This window comes from Teleopsis dalmanni, chromosome 1 (assembly GCF_002237135.1).
Source record: "Teleopsis dalmanni isolate 2A chromosome 1, ASM223713v2, whole genome shotgun sequence".
NCBI classification, from domain to species: Eukaryota; Metazoa; Arthropoda; class Insecta; order Diptera; family Diopsidae; genus Teleopsis; species Teleopsis dalmanni.
In genome coordinates this window covers 60,443,600-60,459,440 of record NC_051846.1, presented here as the reverse complement: position 1 = coordinate 60,459,440, position 15,841 = coordinate 60,443,600, and the positions used below count along the sequence as shown (strand labels likewise).

Genomic DNA, 15,841 nt, shown 5'->3' with positions numbered 1-15,841 from the left:
GGAATACATATAAATGATAACCTCTATAAAAATCTGAAATTCACTTTAAAAATGAATACAAAAATAATTGACGTATATGGAATTTTTGCAGAATATTTTTAGTTATATATTTTTCCCAACACACATACCCTTTAAATATATCACATGTTGCTTCAGCTTCTTATTAAAAAAAAATTGTGGTGTCAGTAAAATCTTTAAAACAAAAATAAACCAAATTTAGCAAATTAGCTGAAAATTAGTAAAAAAAAATAAAATCATAATCGTTTTAAATCTACATTTATGCAGTATATACGGGTTATATGTTTGGTTGAAATTGCGATCCGTATTGGAAACGTAACTGTCAAGACAGTTGTGGTTCAGTATAATAATTGTTGATATAACATACTTTTTTGCAACTTCATTAATCACTCTAAATAGTAAATATTTACAAAATCAATCACTTATTGAAATGTATATATGCTGTTATTTGCTGAATCTTCAAAATTTTATATTCTGTACAGTTTTATGAAATTGTGATGAAATGGTGAAGAAATTGTGAAGATCTTGCAAATTTAATTCTTACAATGGTGATTGGCATTAACAGTCTTCAGATAAAATCTTTAAAAATAATATGTTTGTCATTACTAGATATACTTTAATATAGAACACTAAGAGTCTTGAGAAAATGTGGGTTATGACTTAATTGCAAAAGTCAGTACTGATTACGATAATACGCCATTTGAATTATCCGACACTGAGGAAGTGGCCAACCGAAGTAGCTATTCAAACAATAAATTATATTGACGTAGTTAATGTTTTAAGAACGTGCTTTAATCGGGCTGAAAAATTTGGTGTCGAACTTTCTAAATGTCTTTATTTATAAAATAATTGCTAATAATAATTTCCTGGTACATTTATTTTTAGATTTTATTATGATTATAAAATTTTTGTAATTTTTATTTTATTGTAATCCCTATATTGATTGCAATAATCTATATATTATTAACCTATTTTATATAGATTTTATATATATATTTTATATATATATTTTTGTACTATTATATATATATTAGTATATATATATTTTATAATATATATATTTTGTTTTGTATTATATAATATATTTTTTTATTATATGTATTTTATAAATTTATGTATATTAATATATATAATATTATATATATATATATAATTAATATGTATATTTTATATATATATATTTTCTATAAATTATTATATTCATATATTTTATATATTTATAAGTTGAAGATTTTTTTGTTGTTTTTGGAGGGCACCCATTTATGTATCTATTGATCAACTATTATCAACTAAGAAGATCTTTAGTTGGCTTAATTTTAACCCATATAAAAATAATTAGATTAACGTGACAATTCTGTTATAAGGGGTTTATTATAGTTTTTGAGTCTAAAGTCATGCGATGTAGCTTATTTTTTAATATAGGATTGTAGATAGATTGTATATAAGTTAAAAGATATACAGGCCTATTCTGAATACTCCCAGCGAAAAAACTCCCTATTCGCACGCTGTTCCCGAACACACAGCTCCCTTATTCTGAATCGCTAGGGAGACAGCAGTTTCGTGAACAACAACAATTTCAAATTTGTTTTGTTAAATTTTGGCAACCATGCCACTTTTTAATGACGAAAAGTGAGAAAATGAGCAAAACAAAGAAAAGAATTGCGTATCATATGTTGATTTAAATGTAAAAATCGCATTATTTGTTTGCTGCACAAATTATCGGAAATAAATATAAGTTATTTTATGAGTAAATAATAAACAATTAGAAACTTTTATTTTAATGAGTAAAATAAATATATAAAAAGAATTATGCATGAGCAAAATAAACCAAATGCTAAATTCTAAATTTTTAACTCTTTTTTAAACTAATTAAAAAACAACCTTACGTTATGATATCAATTCTTCAATGTCTTTATTTTCAAACATTCACTGCTTTTATACAAAATTTGCGTAAATTATAATTTACTTTTTTTTATATAATTAGGATAAAAATGTCCTTCATGCTTAAATTAATGAACTAATACTAGTTTATACCTATAAAGATCTTACAATAAAAAAGAAGCAATGTTTTACCTGAACATAATTGCAGTTTTAACTTATTTTAACTTATTCTAGGAATCCACTTATTTCAGAATTTGGTTTCCTTTCATTTTTCTATTGTTAACAATAGTTAACACTTTAATTAGTGGAAAAAACCCGTGTGAATAAAATAAATAAATAAAAATTTAAATATTTCAAATTTGTTATACTTTTATTAAAATAATAATTTTAATAAAATATATTAAATGAAAATTTTGTTATATTAAATTTATTGAAATATATTCGGAAAACTAATCAAAAAATAAAACTTTGAAAATATTAAATTAATTGTAATAATTTTATTATAATAATAATTTTATTAAAATATATTCAATAATCTGATCATTTTTAGTTACTTTTATATTAAATTAAACTATTTTTAATACTTTTTTAACTTGTCTCCCCAACAATTTGGTAGCGAGAGAATTTGTGCAAAATTAGGAAAAAACTCACATTCGCATGCGATTCAGAATAGGGGAATTGGGAACAGGGAACATACCAAATTTATTCAGAATAGGGGAATTGGGAACAGCGAACAAACTCGCATTCCCTTGCGATTCAGAATAGGCCTGATAATTTTAATTATATTTCAATTATGTATATAAGTCTTATACAATCTTAAAATGGTAGAAGTTTTTAGGTCATAATTTAAACTGTATTCCTGGGTAATATAATTATATTAATATGAAGAAATTTAATAATATTAGTCTATCTATTTGTCAGTCCTGTTTATAAGATGATTTAAAGCGAATTTAATGAGATGACCTAAGTTGATGTATGACTGAAATTGATTTATCTATGATTGATTTAATGAATATTTTAAGCAAAAATATATTTAGTATATTTTTGATTTATTGTTTAATTATGTATATGTGTGAAGGGTATTGAAAATTTGGAAAAAACCAGAAATAACTTCTTTTCTTCTTTTTATTTAACATATTACATTGGTTTTAATGTTGTATTTTATAAATAGACTTAAATCGAATGATGATTTTTAAAGTACATTGACTTTTATTTGCTGATATGTGATTTTGTGAAAAATTTATGCATTGTACTTTTGTAATTTTGTGCATTTGGGCTTATTCCAATTGGCTAGATATCTATTTTTTCTTCGTTGTCCTTATTAAATAAATTTATTTATTTTTAACATACATAAAAACTAATTTAATTTAAAGATAATTTCAATATGTTATATTTAATTAAAATAAAATTTTTAGTGAATTTATTATTATTTATTAAGTATACATATATTGTGGATTACGAATAGACTTTCAACAAATACGTTGATAAAATCTATTGACTTTGATATAAGACTTTAAAACTGCAAACTTTTAATATGAATTCATCACTAAGTTTTTGCGGAATTTTATATAGTTAAAGTTTGCAAGTCAAGATATTGTTATCACGTGAATATAAATACTTTATCGTTGTGACAATTGATTTATTTTTTTAGTTTCTTTCTCAGTGTTTTTATATTTGTCGAGAAAATATTCATAATTATAGTGATTTGATTATAATTTATATTTTTTATTAAATGGTATAATCCAATCTTTTTATGCATTTTATTATTAGACTGATGTGTAGTTCAGTGGAGAATTGCTAGTTTTCAGTACGAGGTCTTCGAAATAATATATAATTTTAAATTATAATCATAATTTATATTATTTAATGGTGTAATCCATTATTTTAATACGATTTATTATTAGACTGATGTATAGTTCAGTCGAGAATTGCTAGTTTCCAGTACGAGCTTTTCGAAAATTCTAGTATCTGTGTATAGTCATGACGGTTTGCTCTCATTCACCTAATCTATATAGCAGTACGTAATATAGGCATGTATGTACATAGACTTATGCATATATTTTTAAAAGAATTCCACACTATATATGATGTGATATATGTCATCATTAAAGGCGATTCTAATTGAATGTTGATCTATGATGTGATTTTCATAAACAGTAATGGCGCAACGATCCTAGTTGAATCTTGGCCTCTCTATGATTAGGTATGTTAAAATTATATCAAAACAATTTAAAATGCTCTTATCTGAACAATAAATATTATGTTTTAAATAGCGAATACCTATTGTACTCAATGAATATATAGTAAAATATTAAATATACATATTTTTGATTATCAACTTTTTTTTGATAACAAAACTTTCTAGTAAATAACTTACGCGGAATAATTGATAATAATTAAAGACTTTAATAATAAGCAATTAAAAAACTTCTTTTTTTTTTTGATCAAAACAAATGCGTTCTTTGTTATCTTCACGTGCTTACCTTGAAATTTTCTAGCCAATAAATTTAGAATAAAATAATTTAAATATTAAGATTATTTTGTATTACATTTTCTTGGTATTATATTCGCACATAAGATTGAAAGCATGTAGTTAATGCTTATCCGGAGTTTAGAGTATCTACAAAGTGCAATATATAATTATAGTGCTTAGTATAATAAAAATCGAATGATTTTATTGATTATAAGTACGAGTATTTGAAGGAAAATATTTGCACTTTTCCCTATTAATCAGCGTAGTGTTAATCAACTATTGATTTGATAAGACTAACATTATTTATACAATATATAATTTTATTCTATGATTAATTTGTTGGCTAATCTTATATTGTTGAAGTACAGATAAATTCTTTGCTGGGGTGATGTTAATAAATGATTTCGCTAACATGAAATAATAATGCATTATTTTGTATATTTAAAATATATGAAATTATTTATCAAGTACAATATACAACTTTGTTATAATTTGTTACTAAATGATGATGAATTCAAAAATAAAATATAATGATTTATGCAAAATTAGTCATTCATTTGAAATTTATATTTTTGTCGGTGTACTATTTAAAAACAAACTTTTGAAATAAAGTTTAAACCAGTAGTCGCTATTTGGAAACGTGTTTTTTTGGGTTCTCAAAGTCTACCGTCTACCATAGTGTCAATTAACAGTTTAACGTGTGCTACTTCGTAGAAATTGTTTATCTATGTAGATAGATACATATCTACATTACTGGTACCTGGCAACATAAATGTTTATACTGTTCTCATAAACACTGCACGATGTATAAATAAATTTTGTTGGCATATTAAGTATAAACTAAAACAATAAGAATTTTTTATCTACTATTTTTTGAAATAACAGTTCACGACTGGTTTATACCAACATATATAAGTATTGAAACACATCTGTATATCTATTTTTTTTAGCTAAAAAATTAGCCACTACTGTAATAAAATTTATTGAGTCACGTTTGTTTTTATAGATACTGCTTGCTCATATTTATATTAAATTTGTATAAAAACTTATATATAGAACTTTTAAGTTTAAGTCCTTATAAATTTTACCAAAGATCGGTTAAACTATCAGCTGTCAAAAAAGAAGAACAACCGGGATTGATTAACCGTTTCAAAGTTATTACGCTGCAAAAGCAAGTGAATGGATCCCACATTATAATTTCGTGCATAATTTTGACATTAATATATATAAAATATTTTGTACATATGTTATTTATTTAATTTAATTTGAATATACAAATAAAAGTTAATTTTATTACTATTTATTGCTAATGTGTACCTCAGCAACAAATTGAACCCGTTTGCATCTGTATTTATATAATACGTGTACAGTCAAGTAGAGATCACACCATTACCCTATTCGGTATTTTTTGCATAACTCCTAAATGGTTGTTATAATATGCTATATTGCAAGTCAAAAGTAAGTAGAGGTTCATCAGTTACCTGATTAGACAAGATATTATATTAGAGTCTTTAAAAGTTTTTCATAACTTCTGACTGCTTCTTTCTTAGCGTACCGCACCTGGGTGGACCAGTGCTTTCATAACTAATTTTTACTAACTGACTCGACTAACTTCTAATCGCTCACGCGTAACTTCATTAAATCTTCTTCAGCACATAACTTTCTGACTACTTCTTATAATATACTGTAGTTAGTGGCAATTCAAAATCAAGTAGAGGTTCGTTAGTTAACTTATTATACAAGAATAGCGCGGGTCTATCTTGTACAGGTAGATCGCTTTGATAGATCTAAAGCGATATTATATTAGAGTTCTTAAAATCAAGTATTGTATTTTTCACTGTTGGCAACATTTTTCTTATGATACTTTATATCTGGTTCGTACATTTTGTATTTTTCACTGTGGCAACATTTAGCTTATGATAATGTGTTGCAAACGGACAGTGTCTGGCTATACAAGCATTCTAGAACTACAATTCTTTCGAATGGTCGGTACTATCTAATGACTATAATGACAGATAGACATAGTTGTCGTTTGTGTTATATTCTTTATTTCCGATCAAGTACCGATTTTTACCATCTACCGAATTTGAGGATATGTCCCACCGTATTTTTTAATAGTGTATTAAAAATGAAATAGTTTTGTAGCCAGAACTCTTTCGTCCATTCTTATGATATGACTTAATTACCAAAGTCAACTACTTGCTATTAGAATAATAGCATTAATAATAGTATAGTATTAATAATATTATTAAATTGAGAGCATATTTAAAGAATTTAGTACTGAATTTTATAACAATACTAGTCTTGTTTTTATCGCTTCAATGAACTTGGTCTTGGTATTTCATTTACAGTAAGTATTGATCTTTCGTTGCCAACGCTGTTTTGGTGTTTCTTTGTTCTGTTGCTGTTACTTCTCGCAATTTCTTAATGTTCACTACACTGTTCATCAAACACGTTGCGCTCTATACCTATTTTAAGTACGCTTATTAATGATTTTTTTTTAATAAAAAAATATCAAAATTAGACAGTCGGATTCCTAATAAATAAGTAACAAAAATACAAAATGTTATTTCTTATATATAAATAGTAAGTGTGGTAGTATGTGATATGCATTCACTATTTTTATATGTATGTATCGAAATAGTTGTTTAGGTTCGTAAAAATCTCACAATTGAGTACTGAGTACTATAGCTTTATTAAATAATACTCGTACATTATTTGTTAATAATAAGTTGTCATCATACAATGTAAAAAAAATGTAGCACTTCGAAAATGATGCCGGTATCTAAATGGTGATATGGATAAGAGAATGTAAACAATGATATAATATGATAATAATATGCAAGGCATGGTATTATTTTAACATATGCTTACATTTTGAGTACAATTTTATTCTAAAACGTATGGCTTTATTTCTCACTGAAATTATGTAAAGAAATTATTTACGTCAGCACTTTTTGTATGTGGCCTATTGTTGCCTGGGAATTTTGTTTTGTTCTCTATACGGGTTCTGCGCGTCCCATTTGCTAATTGAAATACTTTTGTTATTTGGCATTATTTAGCGGGTTACGTCACATGATTCGCTGCCCAATGCGTGATTCTCGTTTATTACTGAGAACTCATGAAAAAACATTAACTATGGTACTGTATCTGTATTAATAGCAAATTACAATGTGTCTTTGACTTGTTAATTAATTTGACTTTTGGGAAATATGTATGTATATATTTTTGTTTTTTTATAGGTGTATATGTGCTTTAATATAATGTCTTAGTTTCAATTAAATTAATTAAAAATACTTGCTGAATTTGAATATGTATATTTAAAGGGTTAATGCATAAGTAACTTAAAATACTGCAACGATATCGCTTTCCCTGGCACACCGATTTATCAATGGGCTACTTCTCGTAGTACCGATATATAAACTAAAAAGTTTATACTTAAATAATTAAAAACATTGGAATAATACCGATTAACCGCACGCGCTGAATTGTTAATGAACTTTAGTAGTGTTAGCTATTTTCAGCAACTATATAGATATATATTTTAAATATATAAACATATGTATTTTAAATATATATAAATATTTATTTTACATATATATAAATATATATATTTTTATACATTTAAGAACCAAGATTTTGTAAATATATATGTATGTATTTTAAATATATAAAAATAAGTTTTTAAATACCATATAAATAAATATATATTTTATATATATATAAATATATATCCTATATATATTTTTTTTCTAAACAGTTAAGAACCAAGATTTTGTGAAACTTATATTTTAAAAAAACCAATTTTGATTTTTATTGGTAAATTTAATTTTAGTAAAACTGGATTCTTCAGGAATACTAGTAAGATTCTATATTTATATCGGGAAATAACTTGAGTAACGCATGTTAATATATTAAAATGTATAAATCGTAGATTTAATATTTAACCTATTTTTGAAAATTTTAAATAAATGTATAATTTTCCATTACTTTAAATTTCTTATATATGACACAATTCTTTATTGATGGTTATCAATAGAAATAGTATAAGGTTTTATTTTTCTTGCAATTCAATTCGTTTTTAGCGATGACAAATATGATGTACAACCTTGTTATTGATTAAATATTTTAATCAAACAGTATATTTTAATAAAGCGTACAATAAAAACTGCAGCAGTTTATACTATAACTTTCAGAAGGTTTAAAATATTGTTTTAGCAATTATATCTTAGCTCTGAGTGATTAGAAGTATTCATTTATTGTAGAGTTCTTTTAAAGAGATCAGTTCTTTTAATTTGATTAATCCATGTGCATCTTGGAACATTTTCATTGCCTGATCCTGCATTTAAAGATCAAAAACCACATATCATATTATTATCTTCATATACTGCTAGTTTCTATAAAAAATTTTCGTTTGGATTTTTAGTGATAGAATGTAATTAAAATATTCAAAAGAAGCTAATTAAAAACATAAACACAAAAAAATTTGATTAATGAAGTTTATAATATAAGAATACACTTTTTAGGATCATTGACCTATAGGTATGTGTTTTTTATCTTTTATTGTGTAGATAAATAATTTAATTTCAAAGTATATATAGAAAATTAATTATACATTTGTCCAAGCTATGGAATTCCAATTCATTATTTAAGGTAAAAAATTCTATTATATACAATACAATATTTTTTATGTATCCTTTTTTTATTTTATTATTCTTGCATAACCCAATGAGTTTCCATCAGACATGCAACTTGCAGATTAATTCCGTTTTTTTACTGAAAAAAACTTGTTACCCGTTTTGGTCCAATTTAATTTCTGGTTTGTCTTACCGGCGGAATGTGCACACATTTTCATATTTATGTTTGGTCTTCAATATTTTGTTGACTGGTTCGGTTCAATTTTTTTTTTTTTGAGAACCAGCATCTAAAGAAGGTGAACTCGTCCGTAAACTTGAACTTCGGTGAAGTTTCATGTGCAAAGTGAATCATATTGTGAAAACATTAGCGTCTGAGAATTTTTGATTTCTCCTAAATAATGGTTATTTATATTAGTTAATAAGAAGTGGGTTAATAAAAATTTGAATATTATTAATTTACACACTTTTAAGAATTAAAACAAATTAATAACTAACAATTTGAATATTTATATAGTTAAATTTATTATTTCATTCAAGAAATTCATATCATTTTTTGTTTAGTGTAGAATTATATACATTATCATATGTATATGTATATATACATTATATATACATATATCACCGCATTATATAATTGTTTTATTACACGCTAATAATCTTTAGAAGTTTTTGTAAATGAAATCCTAATATATATTATATCTAATATATCATTATATCTAATATAATGACGAGTATCCATCTTGATCGCAGCTCGGGCTGTTCCTTAACATTAGAATAGGCTAAAAATTGTAGATGATGTTGTAGCCAAAAAAAAAAACCTTCAAGATGATTGGTTGGGATTCAGTATTTGAAAACAATTAACATATTTGTAAAGTTTAGATGTTAAATTTTTTTTAACAATTTTTCGATTAATTGTTTGTGTAGCTAGCTTAGATAAAACCAGTCCGTATGGGTTACGGACTGCCCTGTGTCAGTCAGCTGAACAGTGTTTATTATGAAATATTCCCATTTTGGCGACCTATAGTAAGCTAGAATCCAGTAACAACAACCAACAGTGTAGAAAAACGGTACCATCAGGAGAAAATTGAAACACTGGGTAACTTGTTACAGTTTTATGCTGCATTTGTTGTTGGTATATAGTTTTTGCATTATTTTTATTCTAAAATTCTTTTGTTCCTCAAAACGACTCAACACAAATGAAATGTATAGATGACGCATTAAAAACGAAAATAATATATTATAAAAAGAACACAATTAACAAGGGCAAAGATGACAATACTAACAGCTGAATAATAATTATCAAAAAATAATGCCACAAAGTTTGAAACATTTCTGAAGAAAATCTCTGAATAAAAATTTATATAAAAAGGATTCAAACAATTATATATGTTATACACACTCGAATGTCTATATATGTATATATGTATATAGTGAGCATATAGTATTTTATAGTAAGAATTCACCACACAAAGCTTTATCAATTACTACTAAATCGATTACTTGCTCGATAAATAAATTCATTTAACTAAAAAATTCTATTTTTTATTTATTAATGATTTGAAATTCCATTAAAAAAAAACACACTCTTAATAAAAAATAAAAATTATTGAAATTCCTTATCATCTAATATAGTCCAAAAAATAAATTAACTACAACTGTTATCTGCGTCACAAGTGTTAACCTTGAAAATGTTCAGTTTTGTTTCAGAGTAAAAAGTTCTAAATCAAATAATAAATATTTATATATTCTTACGTATCTACGTGTTTTACGCAAAAAATAAAAAAGCAACACAAAAAATATAATTAAACATATCGTACGATTTCAGTTCTTATATTTGTTTGTGTATTCTCATGAGTGTTATTAAAAGCCAAATATATAATTCTCAGTAATACTCACCACTCAAAAGAAAGTAATTGGTTTGTTTGGTGATTAATTTTAGATTGGCGCAAATCATAGTGTAAAAGCTTTACGCATTTTATGCAAACTAGAAACAAAGTGTAATTGCATTACTTATGTACATATACAATGACTCAAAACAGCTGACATTTCTATTTCATGAACAAGCATACTCACGTGAGTCAGTATGTTTGTTTTTTTTTTTTTTAAATTATATTGTTGGCATACTTATGCACGAAAATAACAGCAACAACAACAACATCATTAGAAAACCACCAAGAAGAAATTCAACGAAAACGAAAAAGAAAAAAAAATGGTTTGCAAAAAAAAAGCTGAGAGAAATATGAATAATCGTGAAACAGGTTGGAAGAGTGGAAAGAGTGAGCGTTAAGCGTTCGTAAAGCTCACAAATCAAATGAAAGCAACTGAAACGACTAAACACGTCAGCCACATTGCGCGAATGCAAAACACGAAGCATTTCTAAAAAGTTTATTGAGCGGTGTTGACGTGCGCACTGCGCTTATATACAAAATATTATATATTTTTGTGTTTAATTTGTTACAAATGCAATTTAATTAAATTTAAATTTTTTCAATATATATACTACGCAGTATTATTTATTTATTAAATTAAAAACAAATAAGTGGTTATTTTTTTTTTTTTGGTTTGGTTTGAAAGAAAGTTATTAAATGAAATATAAAATCACCTGATATTTTTCTTGCAATTTGAAAAAATTCAACCAAAAGAGAAGAAAGGTAAAGTAGAATTTATGTGAAAAATGATGACAGTGTGCTTTAAAGAAAAATTATTTAAAATAATAAAAATTATACAAAAATTATCATAAATTTAAAATGAATAATAAATGTGTTGATATTGTTTAATAATGTTTAATAGTGTTTGGTAATGTTTATTAGTGTTTGACAATGTGAAAAAATTATAGTTTCGGAACAATAAAGCTAAACTAAATGACAGATTTGCATACGAAAAAATTATTATAAAATACTAGAAAAAGTGTGTTCATAAATATTTAAAATTTATTTATTTATTTAAAATTTAAATGATTTAATTTAAAATAAACATGTGATATATGTGTGTATAGTATGAAAATAGTTTTGTAATCAGTTTGAAACGGAAATCTTGATAATTTCCAGCTGCGATAACTAGAGTCAAAGTATAGTTGACGCCATAAAATTTTATAGCAGCATTTTTTTTCTTCAAATTATTCTATTCTGAACTTCCGAGGTTATCCAGACGATAAAAAGTTACGTCAAGAAGTTCTGATAATGAATATTTTTAAATCGCACATGACAAATTCGATTTTAGGAGCATAAATTATAGTGCATGAATCAGTAATGTAAATCGAATTGGAAGTTTATTTTTTTATTTACTATTTCTTCAAAACAAAGTAGTGATAATTATTTTGTAGTTGAGGATTACCTATTAAAAATAACTAAAACTGCTTACCACTTATAAGCATAGACAATATTAAAATGATATATGTTTTACTACATATCAGAGAAAAAAAGTTACAAAATCATATTAATTGAATTTAATAACATAAATTATTATATTTTTTACATAACAAATTTAAAATTAAAAATGAGAATTTAAAAATTGTCTTAGTAGTTATTATTTTTCTTACAAAGATAGCTTAAAATGAAATCTGAGTATTAAAAAAACTCTTCAAACATTAGCTTATATCACATCAAACATTAGTACTTATATAATGTTTCTAAAATAATTCCTTATAATGAGACTAATAAATTGTATAAATTTATATACCCTCAATAATGTATCGAGTATATTATGAATTTGCATTAATACGTATTCTTCGGTTAGATTAGGTTATAGATCTAGATTAGGCAATCTTGTGCACGAAAACTAACTTGAACACAAAGGATGCTCCGTTGTGATACCATGGATGAGATACAGTTCATATGTCAGCCTGAAAAAGCACCCTAAAGTTAGAAGAATATGTTAGAGGCATATAGACCACGAACAGCGTTTTTTAAGAAGGCATAACTCCACCATTTCAGTGGAGGGGAACTAATCTAAAAAGTGAATAAAGCTGACTATGGCTTTAATTTTAAAGAATGGCAGTTCTATTAGGTCTATTAAAAAAAAGCACCTCGAGCATGAACAGCGTCCTTTTGAGAGGGGCCAGTTTTCCCAATTCAATTAGAAGGGAAACAAGTTGACAAATCTTTAAAGCGCTGTCAGGTCGGTTAAAAAAGGTTTCTAAAGTTTATTAATCTTTTTCTAGGCAAAGTTGGGCAGTTACACATGTAATGGAGTAAATTTTTCTTATTATTTACAGAGTCATTAGACTCGACAAAAGTCATTAAATGAAGTTTAATTGCATACTTTCCCAATATATAGTGGCCTGCTTGCACCGAAATTGTTATACTCAGTGAGTATTGAGGTGAAACTTGTGAACTCACAAGAATGTATTCACCCAATATTTTAGTGTGAACCCCAGATATTTCCGTTTATTTACCAGTTTGGCCCTTGGAAAAGGTCTACCAATATCCCAAAGGTGAATTTCAGAGTACTGCTTTAGCGAAATCGTAAACCTGTTGTTTATATACAAATAAAATATTTGATAGATAGTAGAAATATGGAACTAATAGTTTTATTGTATATAAAACATATATATACATCAACTGTTTAGTTGTAAAATCAAGACTATAAGTTAAAATCTATCCAGTTTTGATATTTTTAATTTATGGATACATTTTTCAAATTTATTTTTTTATAAGTTCATGAACTACTGAATATTTTATACATGCTAAGATATCTTTTCTAATTGATAAAAGAAGTTAAAATAGTATTGCTATAATAGTATAAATTATTACAAAATTTTTACATCATCATAAATTTTATTTTTATATATTATGTAAAAAGCAAAGTTATTATATATTATGTCTTATAGACGAATGTAGAGATATAAACAAAATCAAAACAAAAAAGTAAAAAATCAATTAAATTTATAATTTTATATCATTTAATATATATACACTTATATAGATATCAAAGCATTTTTGTTTTATAAAATATTAGGTAATAAATCATTAAACAATTTTTTTTTGCAACAGGTTCATTTTTTTGATATTTAATTATTTTTTAAATTTATTTTTTAATGAAAAATTTAACACTATCCCATGACTTTGAATAAAACTGAAATTATATTTACTATGTAATTATATAACAGCTTGATGCAAATTATTAATGTGTATGTCTTAATTATAATTACATTCAAAACACAAATTTGTGGAATAATTTTAAAAAAGGTTGTTAATATTAACAATTAAATATTTCTAATATATTGAATTAAAACATACGTTGAAGGGGTTTTTCTGTTTTGAACTGAACTTTAACGCAAGTATATGCAGTCTTTGAATTTTCAACCTATAATGTATAGGGAATATTTAATAGTGTTTTAAAAATCACTCTCAAATAACGTAATTATATGCTCTAATACACATTAGATTAAATATAAATAGTTTTAAAATAGTGTTTTCACGCTGCACTTGAACCTAACTCGATCTCGGTATTAAGTAATGCGATAACAGGTATTACTCTTTTTTTTTAGGTTATCGAAGTTGTCAAAAGGTTATAATTTCTAAGCGCATAAAAATTATAAAATGAGCAAAATTAATTTACAAAATTAATATATGTAATCTAATATTTTGCCAATGAAAACCCAACCCATAGATATTTCATTAACAAACAATCTTGTTAGAAATAATTTGTGTTTTCAATCTCTAATCTCTAGCTAAAATAGAATAGAATAGAATATATACGGGGTGCTGGCTTCTAGTAGGGCAGAACTGAACAGTCTATAGCTATATTCGAATGTGTTTCTTTACTTAAGATCAATTGCAGTTTGTTTTTGTAATTCGATAGATATAACTTTGATATCATCATTAAAAATACATATTATTTTATTATTACTGTGTGTGTTATTATTCTCTTTAAAGGCTGTCTCAAATAATTTTCTTACACTGAGTACAGAGATTTTTACCGGGCACAGGACACTGCTGACTAAGTTATTATCTCAACAAAATAGACTTATGCACATTATTTATAGCAACCAGTATTAATCACTTTTGTGAAATATTTGTTGAAACGTTTGAATACATTCTTTATGAATGCCATAAACCGAAGAGTTGTAAATATTCATCTAGAAAGCAGACTTGTTGACTCTTATAATATATGACTAAATACAAAACCCACTTTGGACGGTGGGTTCATTAAAAAAAACAACTGGAATTAAAACAATAGACTTGCTAAGCAATGCTATATAGTATTCCAAATTTTATTAATAATAATTAGTATTCTTTAATATTCATAATTGAACAATTATGTATCCCCATTCACCCTACTTTGTGAACGATGGGTGCATTACAAAGCCACTAAGGCTAACACAAACAGTGGCGGAGCTAGACCAACTCTCCACGTCGGCGACATCAGAATTGCGAGGCCCCCTTTATAACCCAGTTGTAAAAGTAAATAAGTTACATTCACTAATACGACAAAGCATGATTGAAAGTTTTTTGCTAATCAATTTAAAATAAACACAAATTAAAATAAATGAATTTTCCTACTTTTAGTATCACCCTATTTTTTTTTAAATTATATCATAATGAAGATAGTCTCTCTTGGACCATCATATTTTTCTAGTACGTCTTAAACAATTTTAACTTTGCTTCTTTCTTTTCGTCGAAGCTATACTGACTGGAACTGTGAACATGAATCTGATTACTATATAAACATTAGGGAATACTTCGAATATAGTTAATGCCATTATCAAACCAAATTGCTCAAAATATTTATTAAGTGCTTAGAATCCACAGTCGGTAACTTTTTGCGAGGCCCCTGCGGGCGCGAGGCCGTCGGCGGTCGCCGACATCGCTGACGCCTAGCGACGCCACTG

The 15,841-nt window shown here is 25.7% G+C and overlaps 1 protein-coding gene across 1 annotated transcript in view; it reads left to right on the top strand.

The window, feature by feature from the left end:
• The first annotated feature begins 5,795 nt into the window (after positions 1 to 5,795).
• Positions 5,796 to 15,841, top strand: part of LOC119682300 (integral membrane protein GPR155-like) — an 18,355-nt gene continuing 8,309 nt past the window's right edge. Inside the window, exon 1 of the mRNA XM_038095712.1 lies at positions 5,796 to 5,830. Within this exon, the coding sequence (XP_037951640.1) occupies positions 5,796 to 5,830 (35 nt within the window). The remainder of the gene's footprint in view (positions 5,831 to 15,841) is intronic.